Raw genomic sequence first — 19892 nt, 5'->3', positions numbered from 1 at the left:
GTTTTTGTCTCCGTCAACTATATAACCCCACTGCTGCCCTTTTTTTCCATCTGACACTTGTTTCGATAAACTGTAGGTAGGAAGGGGAAGAAAGAATCTTCCTCCTTGGGCCTCTTCTTTTGGGCCAGTGCTTCCTAAAGCCAAATGTCAAGCCAGGTGTCTCCTTGGTGCTAAGACAGCTGCCACCTCTCCCAGGCAGAGACGGGATGGGACCTGGCCACAGTCCCAGTAAACAAACCATCTTATGAGTTCCGTTAATTGGGTCAAACTACCCTGCATGCAGTTACTTTTTTGACTCCTGAGATTTAGTAGTCTTGACCAAGTATTCTAGCCGTGTTACCGCTGTCCACAAGGAAGAGTAGGCCACCAACATCCGCCCGCATAGTGGCAAAAAAATCATCAAAAAATCCCCAAGGGGGCGGTGAAGCGCTACCTAGGCGCTTCATGCCCGTGAGGTCGCGTGATACCTCTGTCTCGTGAAAAACTCTCTGTCGCCCACCCTGAAGGATTCATGAAGGGAGTGGGGAATATCTCTACACCTCCGAGGCCCCCGATGGCCCGTGGCTCCCAGCTCCAGCGTCAGGAAGTAAGGCCCGTGTGTCCAACATTCGGTGAGGCCACTTCTTGGTCTGCAGCTTCCTGGCCGCCACTTGGGTGTGCCATCGGGATGCCAGTGGCCCAGTGTGCTGCACAACGCGACTAAGCCAAGAAATGAATCCTCAGGTTCTTCTCGCCCCGACGTCCCAAAGGTCTCCTTTGCGGAGGGGAGCTGGAGGCACCTACCCACTCAACCAAAGAGCACTCCAGCATCACTCGCTTTCCACTCGAAGGGAGACACGTATCCCGGCGTCCTCTCGGCCGACGCTGCGGGCAGGAGCCGCTCTGGCAGGTGCCCGGCGTCTCTATGGTGATGACCAAGGGAGGAGGACGGAGGCGGGGCCGCTGTTCGCGTCGCTGCTGGCTTCCGCCTTGAGACCCGAGGGTGGGTACGGCTGAGCGCTGCGAGGGGTGGGAGAGGACGCAGTGGACGCCGTGAAACTGCGTCCTGAGGTGGCTGGCTGGAGACGGGGACCACCTGAATCTGATGTCCGATGCCCGGGTTGCGGGCGGGGGGGCATGCTGGAAGGGCAGGACGCGGGAGTCGGAGCGAGGGAGCCGTGGGTGACTTGTGGGCTGGCACGGTCCAGCGGCCTCCGGGTCTGCGAGGAGCCCTGGCGCCGCCCTCCGGCTTCGCCTTCCTTCTGGAGCCCCTTGATACCCAGCTCTCGCCTAGGCTTCGCGCCCCTGGCGTTTCCCTGGCCCAGGGCAGAGTGCCGAGGGTCATGCCCGAGGAGCCCATTGCCATCCCTAACAGATAAAAGAGTCCTTCGCCCCGGATGCCTAGAGGCCTGACTGCTGTAAGTGACATGGTCTCTTCCCTGCTGATACCAGGACTTTCTGCCCCCTTTCTTAAAATGACATTTTAAAAATTATTGCATCGCACCAGTCTCAGAAAAGGATGTCTTTGGGAATTTGCTGAGACTTGAAACATGTAGTATTTAGAATTGTATGTTTTGTTAGTAATGGTTGTACAGGAACTAAACATTTTTATATACAGAGATCTGCTGGCTATAAAAAGTTTCAGTGAAAGTGAATAGGATTTGTGCTTCCTTTCTTTGCCAGTTAAGGAAAGAATTTTTGCATTATATTTGGCATCTACTTTTGGTATTTTACCATTAAAGAAATTAAATATGTTAAGTTTCACAGCAACTACAGTTCAGTGAAAAGGACTTATTGATAAAGCATAATAAAGGCAGTTTTGGGTTTAGGACCGAGTTTTTACCTCAGGTTTTTGTAAATAATTTGTGAGGTTGGTGGGGAACCAGGAAGGTTGAAGCAAAAGATGAAATTTGCATTGGGAATTTGTCAGCTCTTATTTGTTTTGACAGAAATAATGTCTGAAAGATTATTAGCAAACAATACATGATAGCATATAATTAAAGTAACTAGCTAATTATGTGTTTGTGGAGTTAAGGAAAGGGAGAATTACTATGTATAACTTGCAGGCCCCATAGTTAATGGCATTGGCTATAATGGGGATGGGTGTGACAGGAAGTGGCTCCTGCAAGTCACAGAAACTTATTATATGGCTGTTACTTCAGAGAAATCATCCCAAATAATATCTTTAGTTTATAGGCTGGGGATTGCTTAATGCTTACCCCCCGTATTATTAGAATGAAATATTTAAGAAACACCTTTAAGCACATTAGATTTTATGCATGACAAGTTTAAAAGGAAATTATAGAAACTTCCCAACAAAAGTGAATTTGTGAAATAAACTTAAAGCTTAGGAGTTTAGGAGGTTCAGGAGTCCATTTTATTTGTAGGAGGAGGAACGGGAAGTGGAAAAGGAAAGAAAAAGGTTTAAGAAGAAAAATGGGTACACTTAGGTGTCCTCATCAGAGACAATAAGTAATAGAGGAAGAACATTTAGTAAATTTCTCTTTCTCGTACTCAGAATCTAAGCCAGAGATGTTTAATATCTGCACCAATAGTTAGAGTGGAGTAGATGCCAGAAATGCGTATTTCTGGAACCACAATTATGCCTTTCTCAAAAACAGAAACAGTACTGTTCTAGATACCTATTATTGTATAACAAATTACACCCAAACTTAGAGGCTTAAAACAGTGAACAATTATTATTTCATTCTTTCTGTGAGTCAGGACTTTGGAAGAGGCTTGTCTGGGTGGTTCTGGCCCAGGGTCTCATGAAGTTGTAGTCCAGATGTTGGTGGGGGCTGCAGGCATCTGAAGGCTTGACTGAGGCTGAAGGATCTGCTTCCTAGTTCGCTTGTGAGCTTTTTGGGTTTTTTGTTTTTTTGAGACAGAGTCTCGCTTTGTTGCCCAGGCTAGAGTGAGTGCCATGGCGTCAGCCTAGCTCACAGCAACCTCAAACTCCTGGGCTTAAGCAATCCTACTGCCTTCAGCCTCCCAAGTAGCTGGGACTACAAGCATGCGCCACCATGCCCAGCTAATTTTATGTGTATGTGTGTGTGTGTGTGTGTGTGTGTATATATATATATATATATATATATATATATGTTTTTTTTTTTTTTTTTTTTAGTTGGCCAGATAATTGCTTTCTATTTTTAGTAGAGACGGGGTCTCGCTCTTGCTCAGGCTGGTCTCGAACTCCTGATCTCGAGCTATCCACCTGCCTCGGCCTCCCAGAGTGAGTGCTAGGATTACAGGCGTGAGCCACCGCGCCCGGCCCCACTTGTGAGCTTTTTGTTCCTCTCTCATCAAGCAGGCTGTTTTATGCTTTTCATTTATAAAATCCATTTGTATCACCCCCATTATGTATATGTATTTCTATTCATCAACCATGGTACAGTTATTTGTAATCAGTAAGTTTTTCTTTGTCAGATCTTTAAATTTGGATCATCATGTACATAGTTGAAGTAATCTTTTGATTTTTCATTTTGCTCATACATTTTCATGAAAGCCTGCTATTTTTATTATCAATAAAGTATATTTTCCTACTTTTTAACATCTTTGTTGTAGTATAATTTGATATGTAATTAACTGTATATGTTTAAAATATAGTTTGATATGCTTTGATATATGTATGAAACTGTGAGCCATGAAACTATCATCACAATCAAGATAATCAAGAAGGATTAAAAAGGAAGCTTTTTTCCTTATGCTCCTTTTTAATCCTTCCTGCCTCTCCTGTCCCCAGGAAACCATGGATCTGCTTTCTGTCACTATAAATTAGTTCATATATTCTAGAATTTTATATAAATGGAATCATACTATATACTCTTTTTAAAAACATTTCTAAATGAAAATTTCAAACATACAAAAAAGTAGAGAACAGTATAAAGAACTACAGTACATCTATTACTTAGATTTAACGATTATAGTATTTTTCCATATTTGCTTCATTTATTTAATTTAAAAATTGATAGACCTTATTTTTTAATTTTTTTAAATTAATAGACTTCATAAACCTAAACAGCAGATTCAGGTTTACAGAAAGACTGAGCAAATATTACAGATAGTTCTCATATACTCCCTTTGCCTCTGCACACATTTCCCGCATTATTAACATTTGCATTAATGTGATACATTTGTTACAATTAATGAACCAATATTGATAACGTTATTGTTGACTGAAGTCCATAGTTTACATTAGGGTTCACCCTTTGTGTTTTACTGTACTATAGGTTTTAACTATGTACTTTTTTTTTTTTTTTTGGTTTGGCTTCTTTGACTTAGTAGAATTATGTTGAAATTCATTCATGTTTTTGTGTGTATCACTTGTTTGTTTCTTTTTATTCCACATTTTGTTTATCCATTCACATGTTGATAGACATTTGGAACTAATGCAGATAAAGTTGCTAGGAACATTCACATGTAAGTTTTTGCATACATGTATGCTTTAATTTGTCTTGGGAAAATACCTAGGAGTGGAATGACTGGGTTTAACAGTAGTAATATGTTTAACTTTTTAAGAAATTGGAAAACTATTTTTCCAAAGTGGTCATACTGTTTTTTATCCCCACCAGCAGTGTATAAGAGTTGTGTTTGTTCCACGTCTTTGTCAACATTTGGGATTGTCAGTCTTTAATTTTAGCCATCTTAATAGGTGTGTTTGGTAGCTCATTGCTGTTTTAAAGTGCATTTCCCTAATAATTGATGATGAGCATGTTTTGTGTACTTATTGGCCATATGTATACTATCTTTGGTAAAGTACCTTTTCAAATCTTTTGTCCATTTTTTTAATGGTTGGTTTTTCTATTACTGTGTTTTAAGAATTTATATATTCTGTATACAAGTCCTGTATCAGATATGAGATTTGCATATATTTTCTCCCAGTTTATGGCTTGTTTTTTCATTCTCTTAACATTGTCTTTGAAAGATCAGAAGGTTTTTAATTTTTATGAAGTTTGATTTATCAATTTTTTAATGGATCAAGCTTTAGATGTTGTATCTAAGAACTCTTTGCATAACCCAAGGATACAAAAATATTTTGTTTTCTTCCAGAAATTTTATAATTTTATGTTTCACATTTAGGTTTGTGATCTATTTTGAGATAATATTTGTATATGAAGTAAGGTATGGATTGAGGTTCATTATTTTTGCACATGGATATTCCATTTTCTAGTACCATTTGTTGAAAAGAATATTCTTCCTCCATTGATTTGTCTTTCCACCTTTGTCAAAAATTAATTGACCATGTATATGTGGGACTATTTCTGATCCCACTCTCTATTCTGTTTTGTTGATCTATTTGTCTATCTTTATACCAATATCACACACTGTCTTGATTACAGTAGCTGTATAATAAGACTTGAAATCAAGTGGTGTTAAGTTCTCCACTTTAGTTCTTTTTCAAAGTTGTTTTCCTATTCTAGGTCCTCTGAATTTTTATTTCAATTTTAGAATATGTATAATAAACCATGGACAGTTTTATTGCAGAATGGAAATTGAGTCATTCTCAATAAATCATTAAGTTATTCTTTAGTTTCAGAATTAAACAAAACATTAATATAAAATAAAAAACTTCAAGTATCACACAATATTGATTAACTGGATAAATAATTTCAATATTCTGTGTCAGGTAAGAACTTAGCACAGAACTATGATTGCCTTTGAGTATCAGTTAAGGTTCTTTGATTAGAGGCAACAGAAATAAAAAGGGGATTTATTAGGAAATGCTGGGGTAGTTTATAGAAGTGAAAGGTGAGTTTCGATGTCTAAGGCAGCTCTGAGAACCTCAGAGACTGGACCCAAGGACTTAATAAGGAGCTTTCTCCACCACCTCCACTAAGGAAAGTTTTGGAAAGATGTCGGATTGGTCCGGCCTGGGTAACCCTCATACTAGATTAAAAAGTGTTAGTAGGGAGACAGGAAACTAACTGGTCAGCTCTGGAGTTTAGGTATTGTGATAAGCAGTTTTCTCAAAGGAAGGGAAACTTGTCAGAAGTATGGAAAGTAGTTGTTGAGTATATAGACACAATGGATGTTCACTACCATGTAGTACATACAGCTGAGAGAACTATTTGATGACCTCAAAGCAATAGATTATAGTCAGTGGGCTTTCTGAAATTCTCCTTGATACGTACTACCATATAAATTATTGTTCCTCCAAAGCTAATCTATTATCCTTGGGCTATATGGCATTTTATATATCACATGTAAGAGATGTCAGTTTTTACAACTTGGTTTTATATTTCTGAAATTATTGCTGATATTGCTTTGTTTAAATATAATATGAGAATAATCATCAATAATATTTTTCTCTCCTTTCTATTTTAGGGTACTGGGAATGTAAACAAGAACAGACTATTCATTCCTGATGGCTTTTAGTTTGTACTGAGATATGGCATCTGAGACTGAGAAAACCCATGCTTTACTCCAGTCTTGTAGCACTGAATCCCTTGTTTCCAGCCTTGGTCTGGGGATATTTTGCCTTGTAGCTGACAGACTCCTTCAGTTTTCCACAGTTCAGCAGAATGACTGGCTTCGCGCCTTCTCAGATAATGCAGTACATTGTATGATTGGCATGTGGTCATGGGCAGTAGTCATTGGAATCAAGAAGAAGACTGACTTTGGGGAAATCATTTTAGCTGGATTTTTAGCTTCTGTTATTGATGTAGACCACTTTTTTCTAGCTGGATCCCTGTCTTTGAAGGTAAGAAGCATATATGTTTAATTTTTCTGATCTTTTCTTTAATTTCTGTAGCAACATTATACTGATCTTTTTAGAACTAGATAGGATTAGTCTTAAAATAAGAAAGCCCACTCATTCAACTCTGATTACTTAGTACTTCCATAAAGACATACACAGACATGTTGCTAATCAAATTACTCGCTATCACAAAGTACAATGGATGCACGTAGAACAAGGACCCACTACCTGTACCTGAGGAGTTCAGTGTTGGCTTGTAGAGGGTGTATTTAGCCACGTTCTAGGAAGTATTAGCAAACTGGTTCAAATTACCAGGGATTGTTTTCAGGCTACCCTAGTTATTTTTGTATCAGTGTTCTTTCTTCAGGACCACACTTAACATTTTCCCCCTTATGCCTTATGTTTTACAGTTAGTATGCAGCTCCTAAGTACTCTGTAAAAGTTGAATAGCGTCAAGATGATTCCCAGTCCTCGGGAATGACTTGAATGGGTTCATTCCCCGAATCCCTCTTAGGGACAAAGGCATGCATTTCAATGGACGGGCTAGAACACAGTCCCAGGCAGAGAAATTGAGGAATTTCATGGAGGCATTCAGGGGTTTAGCTATACAGTGATTTGCCTCACAAATGAACTAAACTTAAAGCGGTGGTTCAGATAACATTTTATGAATGTCAGAAGATTTGCCTGCCTTTTGCGTGTTTATGATCTATAAACATTTCAGGAAAGAAATATAAACTCACAGAGCAAGGACTTTGTCTCCTTCATTCACCACTGGCCTAGAATGATGCCTGGCTCACCTAGTGGATGTCAGTATTTGTTGAACAAATGGGAAATATTCACTTCCTCCTATTATATGTCCAGTACCAGGTATTTCTCAGAAGTTGTATTACTTTTTTAGAAACTTAATCAGTAAAGAATCAGTAATTGCTGATTAAAGACAAATATAGATATTTTGCCAAAAGTGGAGGTAGCATAACATTTTTGTTCAAGATTGGAACTGGAAGACTTGAGTTTGAATCCATGTTGTGTGGTGTTAGTGGAGTACTTCTTTCAGTTTCAATCTCTTCAATCTGTAATACACGGATTATAACATTACTTACCTTGTAGGGTTGTTGTGATGGTTAAGTGAGCATGGTAAGTGACAAGGCCTGGTAAATAGTTAACAATGAATATTAGTAGAGATTGGGATAAGCTATGAAGCATTATAAAAAATGTGATTCATAAATGCATTCATATAGAATTTAACTCTCCTATTGTAATTTTAAAAAGCATTTAGGCTGTGTAGAGTATTTATCCTTTAATTCAGCAGTCCTCAACATTTTTGGCACCAGGGACTGGTTTCATGAAAGACAATTTTTCCACAGGCGGGTGGCCGGGAGCAATGGGGAGCGGCTGTAAATACAGATGAAGCTTCACTTGCTGACTTGCTGCTCACCTCCTGTCCACGTCCACCCCCACCCCACCCCCTGCCCAAGTTTCACGGAAGACAAGTTTTCCATAGACCGAGGAGGGCGGTGGGTGGCGGAGCTCTGTGGCCTGGTCCCTAATGGTCCACAGATCGGTACCGGTCCCTGGACTGGGTGTTGGGGACTGCAGCTTTAATTCATTTAAACGCAACAGTGTCAAAAATATGAGCTGTAGAGTCAGACCCAGTATGAGAATCCCAGGTCTGCCACTTACTAACTGCGCTACATGGGGGAAGTGAGTACCTCGCTAACTCTCAGTTTCCTCTGCTGTAAAATACTACCTACCTCATAGGGTCCTTACAAGGATTAAAGGAGACAGTGTACGTAAAGTACAACATAGTGGTAGTATTGATCCTTACTTTTGAATTAAGTATTAAAATTTTTTTTACTTTTATCATAAGGTGGTATGTGATTATCAGTAATAAATATCAAAACTGAATATTTATGACAGTGACCTATTTTTACTTCTACAATTCTATGATGATGCCATTTGCTTTCATTATTATTTTTCTCTTAATAAAAAAAATCTACATTGACATTTTAGAAATCAGCCAAGCAACAAGAATTTTTTTGTTTCTTTTTTAGCACCTATTAATATAAATAGATGTTGATTCACAAATGAAAGTGTAAAGAATCAGTATCCCTTAAACATATCCAGGGCATAAATGCTAATCATCTCAGCATTAGGTTATTGCTTTCTTACAAGTAGTGATTACCATAGGCTCCTTGATCCTACCCTACTATTGAAAATCGTATACTTATGCATGTATTGAGGTCAAAAAATAAAAAAATAAAAAAAAAAGAAAATCGTATACTTTCTATTAAAAATGTTGTCAGTCTTTGCAATCAGTTCTATGATTTATCTTTTACTCGCATGGATTACAAACTAAAGCTTTCTTATTATAGTATATGAAAGTGCTCTGTGGTGGAAGGAAATGAATTAATTTAGATGTAGAAGATATCTATAGAAGTTGTCTTAAACTCATTAGAAACTGAATTGTTGATGATCTGAAATTAATTTATTCATAAATTAGGTGCTGGAAATGATTGTGTGCCTTGTTCTATATAGTATAATTGATTTTTCACATCAGAAAGATTACAGCTTATCTACTTGAAATAATCCTCCTGTCATAATAGCTAGAGTTGTCCTATGTATATTGCTTTTAATCCAAGTTCTAGAATGCTTTTAATTTGTTAGATGACTATCTACATACTATTATTTCTGTCTAGTTCTTAAAAGCATAAAAGAAAAGATATATCTTTCACGGTACAAAAATATATATGCACAGGTTATTCACTGCAGCATTATTTGTCATTGCCAAATATGGAAATGATATGGCTTTAACACAGCATCTTTACTATTTCATTTCTTGTGCATTTTTAGTTTACTTTATTCAAAACCTCTTTAGCTGGAAATATAATTCATCTATTTTTGTTATTTTACTTTTCCTGTTAAGGGTTTAAGGTTATAAAGAGTCTTCTTGCCATACTTTAAATGTATCTCATAGTTTCTGATTTGAAGTTTTTCATTATTAATTTTTAGAAATTCTGTAATTCTGTTTGTATTTCCCCTTTTACACAAAGTTGTTTAATAGAAGAATTTTAAATTTCCAGGTGGAAGGGCCATTCTATCTTTTTATTTTATTAATTATTTGTAATAGTTCTTTTTGAAATTTACTGATGTTTTCTTTGTGCCCATATTAATATATGATCAGTTTCTTCAAATGTTTCATGTGTACTTGAGAAAGAATGTGTATTTCTCTGTGATCAGGGTGTAAAGTTCCAAAAGATCCATTTTATCAACTGTGTACCTTATATCTTCTATTCTTGTCCACTTGACTTGTCTTGTACCAAGGGTGATATTATTAGTGTGTTTCTGTGCCTCCTTATGTCTTTATAAAAGTTGTTGCCGTTTTATTTGGTACATGGATATTCATAACTGTTTTATCTTTACTGTGAATTGTGGGTTTTAGTGGCTTTTCATTGCTTTTGACATAAATTCTACTTTGTCTGATATCAGTATCCCAACTCCTGTTTTTTATTATTTCCATTTGCCTGACATGCCTTTGTCCATTCCTTTATTTTCAGCTTTTTTCAATCATTTTACTTTTGGTGTGTTTCTAATATAAAGCATATAATTGGATTTTGTTTTGTGAACCAAATTGAAGATCTTTTTCTTTTAATAAGTAAGTTAAGCCATTCACATTTATTGATATGTTGAGTGTAAAATTTGCCATTATTTTATGTTGTGATCTGCGTATTGTGTTATATTCACTGTATTTTAATATCTGCATATTTTCTTTGTCATTTTCTATTTTTAAAAATTTCTGTTATCATTTAGGGAGGTTTATTATGTTTATTCTAATGTTACTTTTGTACTTATACTCTTTTTAGTGCTTACAGAGCTCTGCTTTCTTAATTAACCTTTTACTATCTGGTTTGTCAATTTTTAGTGGTATCTTTTAACTCCCACTTTATTTTTTTTTTTTTTTTTTTTTTTTTTTTTGAGACAAAGTCTCACTCTGTTGCCCAGGCTAGAGTGAGTGCCGTGGCGTCAGCCTAGCTCACAGCAACCTCAATCTCCTGAGCTCAAGTGATCCTACTGCCTCAGCCTCCCGAGTAGCTGGGACTACAGGCATGCACCACCATGCCCGGCTAATTTTTTCTATATATATTTTTAGCTGTCCATATAATTTCTTTCTATTTTTAGTAGAGATGGGGTCTCGCTCTTGCTCAGGCTGGTCTCGAACTCCTGAGCTCAAACGATCCGCCCACCTCGGCCTCCCAGAGTGCTAGGATTACAGGCGTGAGCCACCGCGCCCGGCCTTAACTCCCACTTTAAACAACAATCATTGAGCCTATTTTACTTTTCCCTTTCCTCCTGTTTTCTCCTCCAAATTTTTAAATTCCTTTTTTCCTCGTTTTTCAGAACATACAATGTTTATGGATTATATCTACGCCCTTTTCCCTAACTTTGTTTTTAGTCTTTTACCTGCACTTAAATATATCAAATGCCCCTCATTGCTTCTTTTGCTCAGGATTTCTCAGTCATTTATTGGTTGGATGAAACTTATCCTCTTGTAGATTCCTCAAGAATGTGCATGGGTACAAAATTTTCTCTGAGCCCTTGCATGTTTAATACTATTTTTCTTAGCTTTGATATTTAAAGGAGGGCTTGGCTGGATATAAAATCCTCAGCTTGCATTTTCTTTCCTTGAAGATTTTGAAAATGCTGCTCCTTTTTTTCCTTACTTTGCTTTTGTTTTTTTTGAAAAGTCTGATGCCAGTCTGATACTCTGGCCTTTGTAAGTTATTTGATCTTTTTGCTTGAAGTCCTTAAGGATTTTGCCTTTATTTTTACGGTAATAGTTTTAATAAACTGTCTTGAAGTTTATCATTGTGTCAATTTTTTAATATGGGCTCTTTCAATGCATAGATTCAGGTTTCTTATTTTCAGAATTTTCTTGGACTGTAGCTTTAAATTCTAATGCCATTTCATTTTTTTGTTTTTCTTCTTTATACATATGTTATTTCTGTTTTTGCCTATCTTCCATTTCAACCATTTTCTCTCTGTTTCAGCCTTTTTCCTCATATCATTTTCATTCTTTTGGTTGGTTTTCTACATGTTTTCAGTATGCCTTATTAAACTTTCATTTGACCTATTTCCCTTTGGAAACATTGTAGGATAGTCATTTATTAGATAGTTTTTGTCTTTTTTTCTTATACTGAGTTTAAAGAACTGTTATTTCAACCTACATTGTTTTCATTTTTGAATTCTGTTTTAAGATGTTTTTTCGTATTCCCGCATGGTTGTTAGAGGATATTTAATTTAGTTTGGAGTCTTAGGATACAATTTTTATATGCTTTGGGTAGTTTTTTGTTTTGTTTTTTGCATTTGTTTGTAGGAACAGGATTCAAGAGCAAAGGATATGTGGGGAGATTTAGATTTAGACATTCATCACTATCTTCAGCTTTTTTGGTGTTAGAGATGATCTAGCTGCTAGTTAGCCTTTAAAGTAGATAGAGAAAACAACCTTGCTCATGGATCATTTAGAGGTTAAGTCTAAAATTTTTATTTGCCCAGATAGTGATTACATTTTTTTTGCAGTGGTTTAGAAATTTTACTGAAATTTATTTAACTCAATTTTAGAATATTTATTTAAAACAATAAAATCTTTCTAAATGTAAATAAATTCTAAAGGTATTTACAGCTAATGAAAAATGGTTATGACAAAAATATTCCCCTTTTTAACCTTTATTAATTAAAACATATTATATGTGGTTGTAAGATTTTTTTCAATGCTCTTAGAGGCCCCAGACAATTCTATAAAAATCCAAATTACATAAACCATACATTTAGGATATAAATTATGTTCATATTTTGACTTTTCTAAGTGAATAATGGGAAACGTTTTAAAAAATTACCATGTTCCTGAAACCTTGATTTTAATTTTAATGCAAAGAATATCCTCACACTTTTATCTCCTTTGCTTTATACATAATTTTGATATTTGTATTCTGAGGTGGTATAGAAAATGTTTCCCTTGCATGTCCAACAGACTCTGGAAAATATTTTAAAATCTGAAAAAGGATTTATAAAATTCTGTTTCACCGAGAAGGAAATGATACTAGCTACTACTTTGCCCCCTCAGGCTGCTTTGACGCTTCCACGAAGACCTTTCCTTCACTGTTCTACCGTGATACCCATCGTGGTTCTGACCCTGAAATTTACTATGCACCTTTTCAAGCTCAAAGACTCATGGTGCTTTCTTCCCTGGATGTTGTTTATATCCTGGACCTCACACCATATCAGAGATGGGATTCGTCATGGCTTATGGATATGCCCATTTGGAAAAACTTCTCCTTTGCCTTTCTGGCTTTATGTAATAATCACATCATCTTTACCTCACATCTGTTCATTTGTTATGTATTTAACAGGGACCAGACAAATGATGTCTTCAAAGCATGGAATTCATATAGATGTCTGAGGTAACCATATGGCAGTCTTGGAGAAGCAGATGGTTTAGACGATGATAATTTAGGGTAGCCAACACTAAAGTGAATTTAAAAAACATAGGTATTAATATTGTTTAATTATTTAATATCATAATTCCTCTTCTTCAGAAGGCGTGTACAAGTTTTTAAAAAATTATTTTGTTATAATTATCTCTTCTATGACACGCTAGTACAATATTAGAGTTTCATTTATTCCATGATATATTTTTATTGTTTCTTCTGTTTATTGATTTTTATTTTTATTTTTTATTGCAGCATATTACAGGGGTACAAATGTTTAGGTTACATTGCTGCTTCTGTTTTTCTGGCTTTACTAGTAGTTCTTTTAGATTGACATCCAATTCATTTTCTGGAGGTACACCTTTAATTTAGTCCATTTCCTGATGAAAAACAGCTCAAATTTTAGGGTAACTAATTTGTAGGAAGTTAGCATTATATTTGGGTCCACATTTTCTTGAGATATTGAAACAGTGAGATAGCCAAAATAAATAATATCATGAATAAGATGTATAGTGAACACTAACATGTATTTATTTCATATATGTTGACCTTGACTGAAATTTAATTTACAAAGTGTTTAATGAGTTACAATTACTGGCAAAATCTGCTTCAAGTATTATCTTATCAATATAATATCCTTCAAAGACAGTAACTAACATTATATCTAGGTTATTATTTCAGAAATAAATTTAGGAAATAATTTTTTAAGCTGCCTTTGAAAAAAGCAAGGAAATAATTATTAAAACATGTTGGCTATAGTAATATTTTGCTGAAGTAGTATTTTTTAGTATCCTTAACCAAGAATCTCATATGTTAGTGTTTGTTTTGAAAAACATAATTCGCTTTAACAAAATATTTGTTTAAAAAATAACATTAACAAATATTGATACTTGCATCATAACCATAGCATTTGAATTCACACACAAAAAAGTAATGACCAGTAATGTCATTTCTAAAGTAAATTCCTGAATGTGCCATTATGCTTTTGTTGCTATCAGTCTGTTTATATACCATTCTAAAATATTGTACTAATTAAATAATTTTTAAAAATCTGCCTGATACTGAGAGACAAAACGTTTTTTTCAAAATAAAGTAGTTTTAGGAACTTATCCTTTTCCTTTTTTCTTTCAGGTTGATCTTCTGTTAAAATGATTAACCTTTATTAGAGAAGAAAAATTTAGTTGCTATACATTTCACATGTGCAGTTTCATGTTACTTTGATATTAAAGTCAGTACCCCAAAGGTACCTGCTTTTCTTTGTGGCATATGTGCTATCTGCTGTCTTCAGATTTTCTTACAGATTTGTGATTTATAATGCAAGTGACTGTGTGCCTTATCCTCTGAGAAACCATGGATGATTCATAAAGCAATGCCTTATCCACAGCAGGTTTTCTTTCGTCTTAAGTTAAACAGAGTCCTATAAATTGTTATGAAGGTTCAAGCTCTTCAGAGAAGTAACTTTTTTCCTGTTAACAAATTGGTTGCAATCTATTATGTTTTACAGTTGATTAAATCTTAAAATCTATTATTTATTATCTTTCAAAAGTAATTATTATAGAAATTTGGTTAGTATAATGGTAAATGTTATATAGTGGGGGTAAATTTGATTACAGATATTTTCAAAATTTATATTTAAACTCATTGTTTTGGGCTTTATAGAGATTTTTTAAAAAGCATCTGAGTTCAGAAACCTATGGAAATAAAGTCTATTATCTTGTGTAACACTTTCTGACTAAATTACAAAACGCTTTCTATTTTTTCTTTCTCCATATTAAACAAAGGAATATCATTAAAATACAGGGCCTTATTTAAGAATGTTACATAGGCATTTGGGGGGGGGTTGTCCTAACTTTCCTTTATTAGAATGGGAATTCACTTTGACTATGACTCCTTGCTTAAACAATAACTGCACATTTTATGTGTTCATCTCAGTTCCTACCTCTACCATCAAAAATGTTCTTTGTCCACTTAATGGACTCTAATAGCTGTGACTGTAACCTCTGGAAAACCAGCAACCAACTCCCAGTGCCACCACTTTGTTCTTGCTCCAAGTGAAAGAATTTGTGTCAATACATTATATTTGAAAGTTGGATTGTATCTTATTTGCATGTGTGTGTTTTCTCCATCCTCTAGATGTCTTTCGTTCACTTAGTGGCTGTTTCACTGATCTGACCTCCTACTCTACTCTTGAGCTGTGTTTTTCATGCTGGCTTTGGGAAAACTTCCACCACTGAGCTATTTTCTACTCATCCCCAAGCCTAGCTTTCTTCAGTGGTGGGCTAAGATCCCCTGTTTTGAATGGGAAAAACTCCCATGTATCCTCACCTCTTTACTTTAACTTGGCACTTTCTTCTCCTAGGCATCAGGCCTCCCATGCCCACCCTGAGGCAGATACCCCTGGCTCCCTTTTCCTTTGGCTGGTGGAATCAAACTCTACCATACATCAGAATCCCCTGCGGGGCTTTTTAAAACATGGATTGCTTGGGACCCATCCCCAGAATTCTGATTTGGTAGGTCCTGAGAATTTACATTTTCAACAAATTCCCAATTGATGTTGATACTGCTCTTCAGGAACCATGCTTTGAGAACCACTGCTCTAGACCTGTCCTAGTTCTTTACTTCAATTTCCTCCTCTCCCTTCTTTCCAGCTGCTTTGTCTTATTGATAATCTTAATTTTTCTTAACCTTCCCTTGTCACCAGGTCTATCAGCTCTCTGCCGGGTACATTTAAGTCTGTTCTTGCCTTATCTGTGCAGAACTATAAGTTACTGTACACTTCCTTGTGTACCATCCAATTAGCCAATCCAGAATAATCCATGTGTCTGCTTTCCCCAGTTCTATGTTAGACCACTTGTCTTTGAAGCAGTTATAGAAGCATGCTGACTTGGCTCACTATGGTTCATATTAACTCCAGCTGAGTCCTTGATAATACGTTGCTCACTACTGAACAATTTTTTCTCCAAATATTGTGCCAGAAAGGCCAAGCCACAGAATGTCTGCTATGTCATAGCTGATCATACTGACCTCATGATCCCACTGTATTGCCCCCGGCTAATATACCACAGAAGCACACCCTTAACCCAAATGTTGCCAACTGGCAGCAGATTAGGGTGTCAGGAAGTGGCTTGGAAAAGGAGCTTTGACTAACAGGATGACTAAGGTGAACCTTAGAGAAGGGAAAGCAGATAGCACAGGCCAGAGAATATACGGAACTGTTAAAGGTTTACATTTTCATCTTATAGGAAAACTCAGGGTATTTTTAATCTGGCCGATGGACATTTATGGGAGGATAAACTTTTTACTGAGAGTTTCAGTTGCTGGACTTTGTGTTTCCCAGAGCTACAGAACGATGAGTGAGGTCATTCAGTCCTATGTTCTGCCTTCAAATTGGACAAGCCCAGTGATTGTCAAGCCTACGTTTACAATTTTCAAGAGAATTTCAAGTTCTTTGTGCATTTTACATCCTGTCCCAAAGAAAACACATTTTTTTCTTTCAGATTATCTGTATGAGTAAAGTCTGCATATACAAAGTCTGATTTATGATAGAGCTGTAAGGCTCATTAGCACCTTGCACAATTTTATGACAACACTGCAAAACATCAGGATGATAGAGTAGGTAACATACTCAAACCTCTGGGTGTGGAATTCCTTAAAACCCTCCAGATATAACTGTGCCATATTTTAAGTGCCATGGCTTCTGTAGCATGAGTAATTATGTATATTGTGTTATATTTTAATCTTCCTGGAAAGGCAAACTTGGCCATCAAGCAATCTATTTCCTGTAATTAACCAATTAGGAAGCAGTAAAATGCAAATATTATGAGTCTAACTATCTAGCCCACAAATTAGAAATCAGGAAAGTCTTCTGATTTATGGGGCATAGAAGCAACTCTCATGCTTTGATGGCTGGTTTAGGTGCCATGCTGAGGAGTTTAGCTACCAAGAGCAGGCACTTTTGAGAATCATGATGGTTTCTTTCCTGCTGTATACAGCTGGATCTCACTGGAAATGGACAGGACTGAAAGTAATTGTGTTTATGTATCATTTTGCAGGCAGTGTTCATTGCTTTGTATGTTTTGCACCCTCTTCTAAATGTCATTACACATTGATGTAGGTTAGACAAAGGAATTTAATTGGATTTTACCAGTGTGCTGGAGCATCCAGCCAAATAATGTCAGTCATGTTAGCTGATCCCTGTTGTAGGGGTAAATACAATATAATATAGATATGGCTGGTCAAACAATAACATATCTACCAGATGTGCAGATAGATACCCATTTGCTTTCCTATGGTGTTTCCTCTGGGCCCAAATCATGACCTTAAGAAAATATTGATCTACTTTTATTGATGAAATTCTAAAGCTAGAGCTCTTAAGGAATATCTTAATTATTAATTTCCTCTATCTGACTCATTATGTCTATTTCATGTGATGAAAGACATACTGAACTTATTTCTTATGGAACCTGCAGATGTGGTAAGAGGTTGATTTTGATCCAGTTATGTATTTATAGATATTTTGTGATTGGGATACTTTTTACTTCTCAGTTACATCAAGAAATGCTTATTTCTGTTTAATGTAAGTTATTACAGCTATTTTAATTGTTATAAATTATAGAAATAATATATTTAATTGTAAATCCCAAAACATTCAATGTAACTAAAATGCAAAATAAAACAGCAATGAGTTTTTTGAATTTTCACTTTGGTAAATTTTTTCTCTTTTTAAAATTTAAAACATCTTTTTAAAAAACTGAGACAAGGTCTTGCTCTATTGCCCAGGCTGATCTTCAACTCCTGGACTCAAGCGATCCTCCCAAGTAGCTGGTAATACAGGCATACACCACAGCACCTGGCTACAGTATAAATTTTAAAAAGATTGATAATATTCAGCGTTTGCAGGAGGTAAAGGAAATGGGCATTGTTGGTGGAACGGTAAATTGACACTTTCTTGCTAGCGGGAATTTGGTAATATATTTTAAGAGTACAAGCCAAAAATTCGAATTTTAGGAAGTAATTCTAAGGAACTAATCAGGTAAGTACACAAAGGAGAGGGATTTCTGTTTGTTGTTTAAGATGGCAAAAACAAAACAAAACTAGAAACAACTAAAAGTCTCACTAGAGGATCAGTAATCTAAACTATTATGCAAACAATGGAGTACAATGGCTAGAGTCATTTAAATGGATAACGTAGATCCATGCAATAATATATAGAAATGTCTGTATGAAATATTTAAAAAATAGAAACCAGTAATAGTATGATTCTAGTTTTGTAAAGGAAGCATACATATGTGTCTATGTGTAGAAAACAATTTTGAGGTTGGGTGCAGTATAATCCTAGCACTTTGGGAGGCCAAGGCAGGAGGATTACTTGAGTCCAGGAGTTTTAGACCAGCCTGGGCAAGATAGTGAGACCCCATCTCTACAAAAAATAGAAAAATTAGCCAGGTGTGGTGATGTGTGCCTGTAGTCCCAGTTACTCTGGAGGCTGAAGTAGGAGGATCCCTTGAGCCCTGGGAGTTTGAGGTTGCAGTGAGCTATGATGATGCTGCTGCACTCTACCCGGGGCAACAGAGTGAAATCCTGTCTCAAAAAAAAAAAAAAAAAACAATTTTGAAACCTAGCTAACAGGCAGTTAACAATGATCATCTCTGGAATTCGGGGGTAGGGTTCTTGAGGAACTTCTGCTTTCACTGTATATATTATATAATGTTTTATAATAAGCATGTATACTTTTATATTTAAAAAGGTATTTCCATTTTCTATGATAAATGCAACTTCCAGGCAATAGAGCGGATTGGCCAATTACCAGTAGCTGACTCAGGCTATGGTGCTGATTGTCCTGGTAGATCAGTGAGCTGTTTGATAAGCAACCCTGTTTCCACATTGAATTTAGCATCTCAATTAAACTCACGTAGCTATCACTATTATTTATTATTTTAGCAGACTTCCACAATATACCAAGATCCCACCCCAAGCCAGGAGTTTCACAGCAATTTCGTTGATCTGAGAAACTCCTGTTTTTTGTTTGTTTGTTTGTTTGCTTTTATTTTTTTTCACATTTACTCTTTTATTTATTTTTTAAATTTCAGAATATCACGGGGGTACAAACATTATGGTTACATATAATGCCTTTGCTTCACCCAAGCCAGAGCTACAAGCATGCCCATCCCCTATACAGAGCACTCTGTACCCATTAGTTGTGATTTTACCCATCCCCATTAACCCCTTCCCACCCATCTGGGACCCGATGAATATTTCTTCCATTTGAACACCTTAGTGTTGATCAGGTAGTACCAATTTGATGGTGAGTACATGTGTGCTTGTTTTTCCATTCTTGTGATACTTCACTTAGTAGAATGGGCTCCAGCTGTATTCAGGATAATACAAGAGGTGCTAGATCACCATTATTTTTGTGGCTGAGTAGAACTCCATGGTATACATATACCACATTTTATTAATCCACTCATGTATTGATGGGCACTTGGGTTGTTTCCACATCTTTGCAATTGTGGATTGTGCTGCCATACACATTCGAGTGCAAATGTCTTTAATCATTCTTTGCAGATCTAGAAAAAATAATTCTACACTTCATATGGAACCAGAGAAGACCTCATATAGCCGAAACTCCTGTTAATAATCAGTCTCCACAGATACTTTGCACTTTGCATAATTCCAAGGCATTGTCACCTGCATCTCCTTGGCATGACTTTACTTCCCAGAAATAACAATAATAA

General features: G+C 36.3%; 1 protein-coding gene across 3 annotated transcripts; it reads left to right on the top strand.

Moving 5' to 3' along the window:
- Positions 1-906: 906 nt before the first annotated feature.
- Positions 907-14607, top strand: TMEM267 (transmembrane protein 267). 3 transcript variants are annotated; one of them, XM_069492427.1, is made up of 4 exons: positions 907-982; positions 6304-6679; positions 12795-13131; positions 14290-14607. In XM_069492427.1, exons 2-3 carry the CDS (start codon positions 6368-6370, stop codon positions 13128-13130), a joined length of 648 nt encoding a protein of 215 aa, XP_069348528.1. In that variant the 5' UTR covers positions 907-982; positions 6304-6367; the 3' UTR covers position 13131; positions 14290-14607. The 3 variants fall into 3 exon arrangements, with proteins under 3 accessions (XP_069348528.1, XP_069348526.1, XP_069348527.1); XM_069492425.1 differs by lacking the exon at positions 14290-14607 and having other exon boundaries at positions 908-982; positions 12795-13252; XM_069492426.1 differs by lacking the exons at positions 907-982; positions 14290-14607 and adding an exon at positions 1004-1397 and having other exon boundaries at positions 12795-13252.
- The last annotated feature ends 5285 nt before the right edge of the window (positions 14608-19892 follow it).

This window comes from Eulemur rufifrons, chromosome 17 (assembly GCF_041146395.1).
Source record: "Eulemur rufifrons isolate Redbay chromosome 17, OSU_ERuf_1, whole genome shotgun sequence".
Classification (NCBI taxonomy): Eukaryota; Metazoa; Chordata; class Mammalia; order Primates; family Lemuridae; genus Eulemur; species Eulemur rufifrons.
Note: the sequence above shows the minus strand (reverse complement) of the source record. Positions and strands in the feature narration are given on the sequence as shown.

What these genes read in the sequence shown, in the direction of transcription:
- TMEM267 (XM_069492427.1), top strand. Translation starts at nt 6,368, where the DNA reads ATGGCATCTGAGACTGAGAAAACCCATGCTTTACTCCAGTCTTGTAGC. An exon ending in CTGGATCCCTGTCTTTGAAG is followed by an intron (nt 6,680 to 12,794) that starts GTAAGAAGCATA and finishes TTGCCCCCTCAG; the next exon opens with GCTGCTTTGACGCTTCCACG.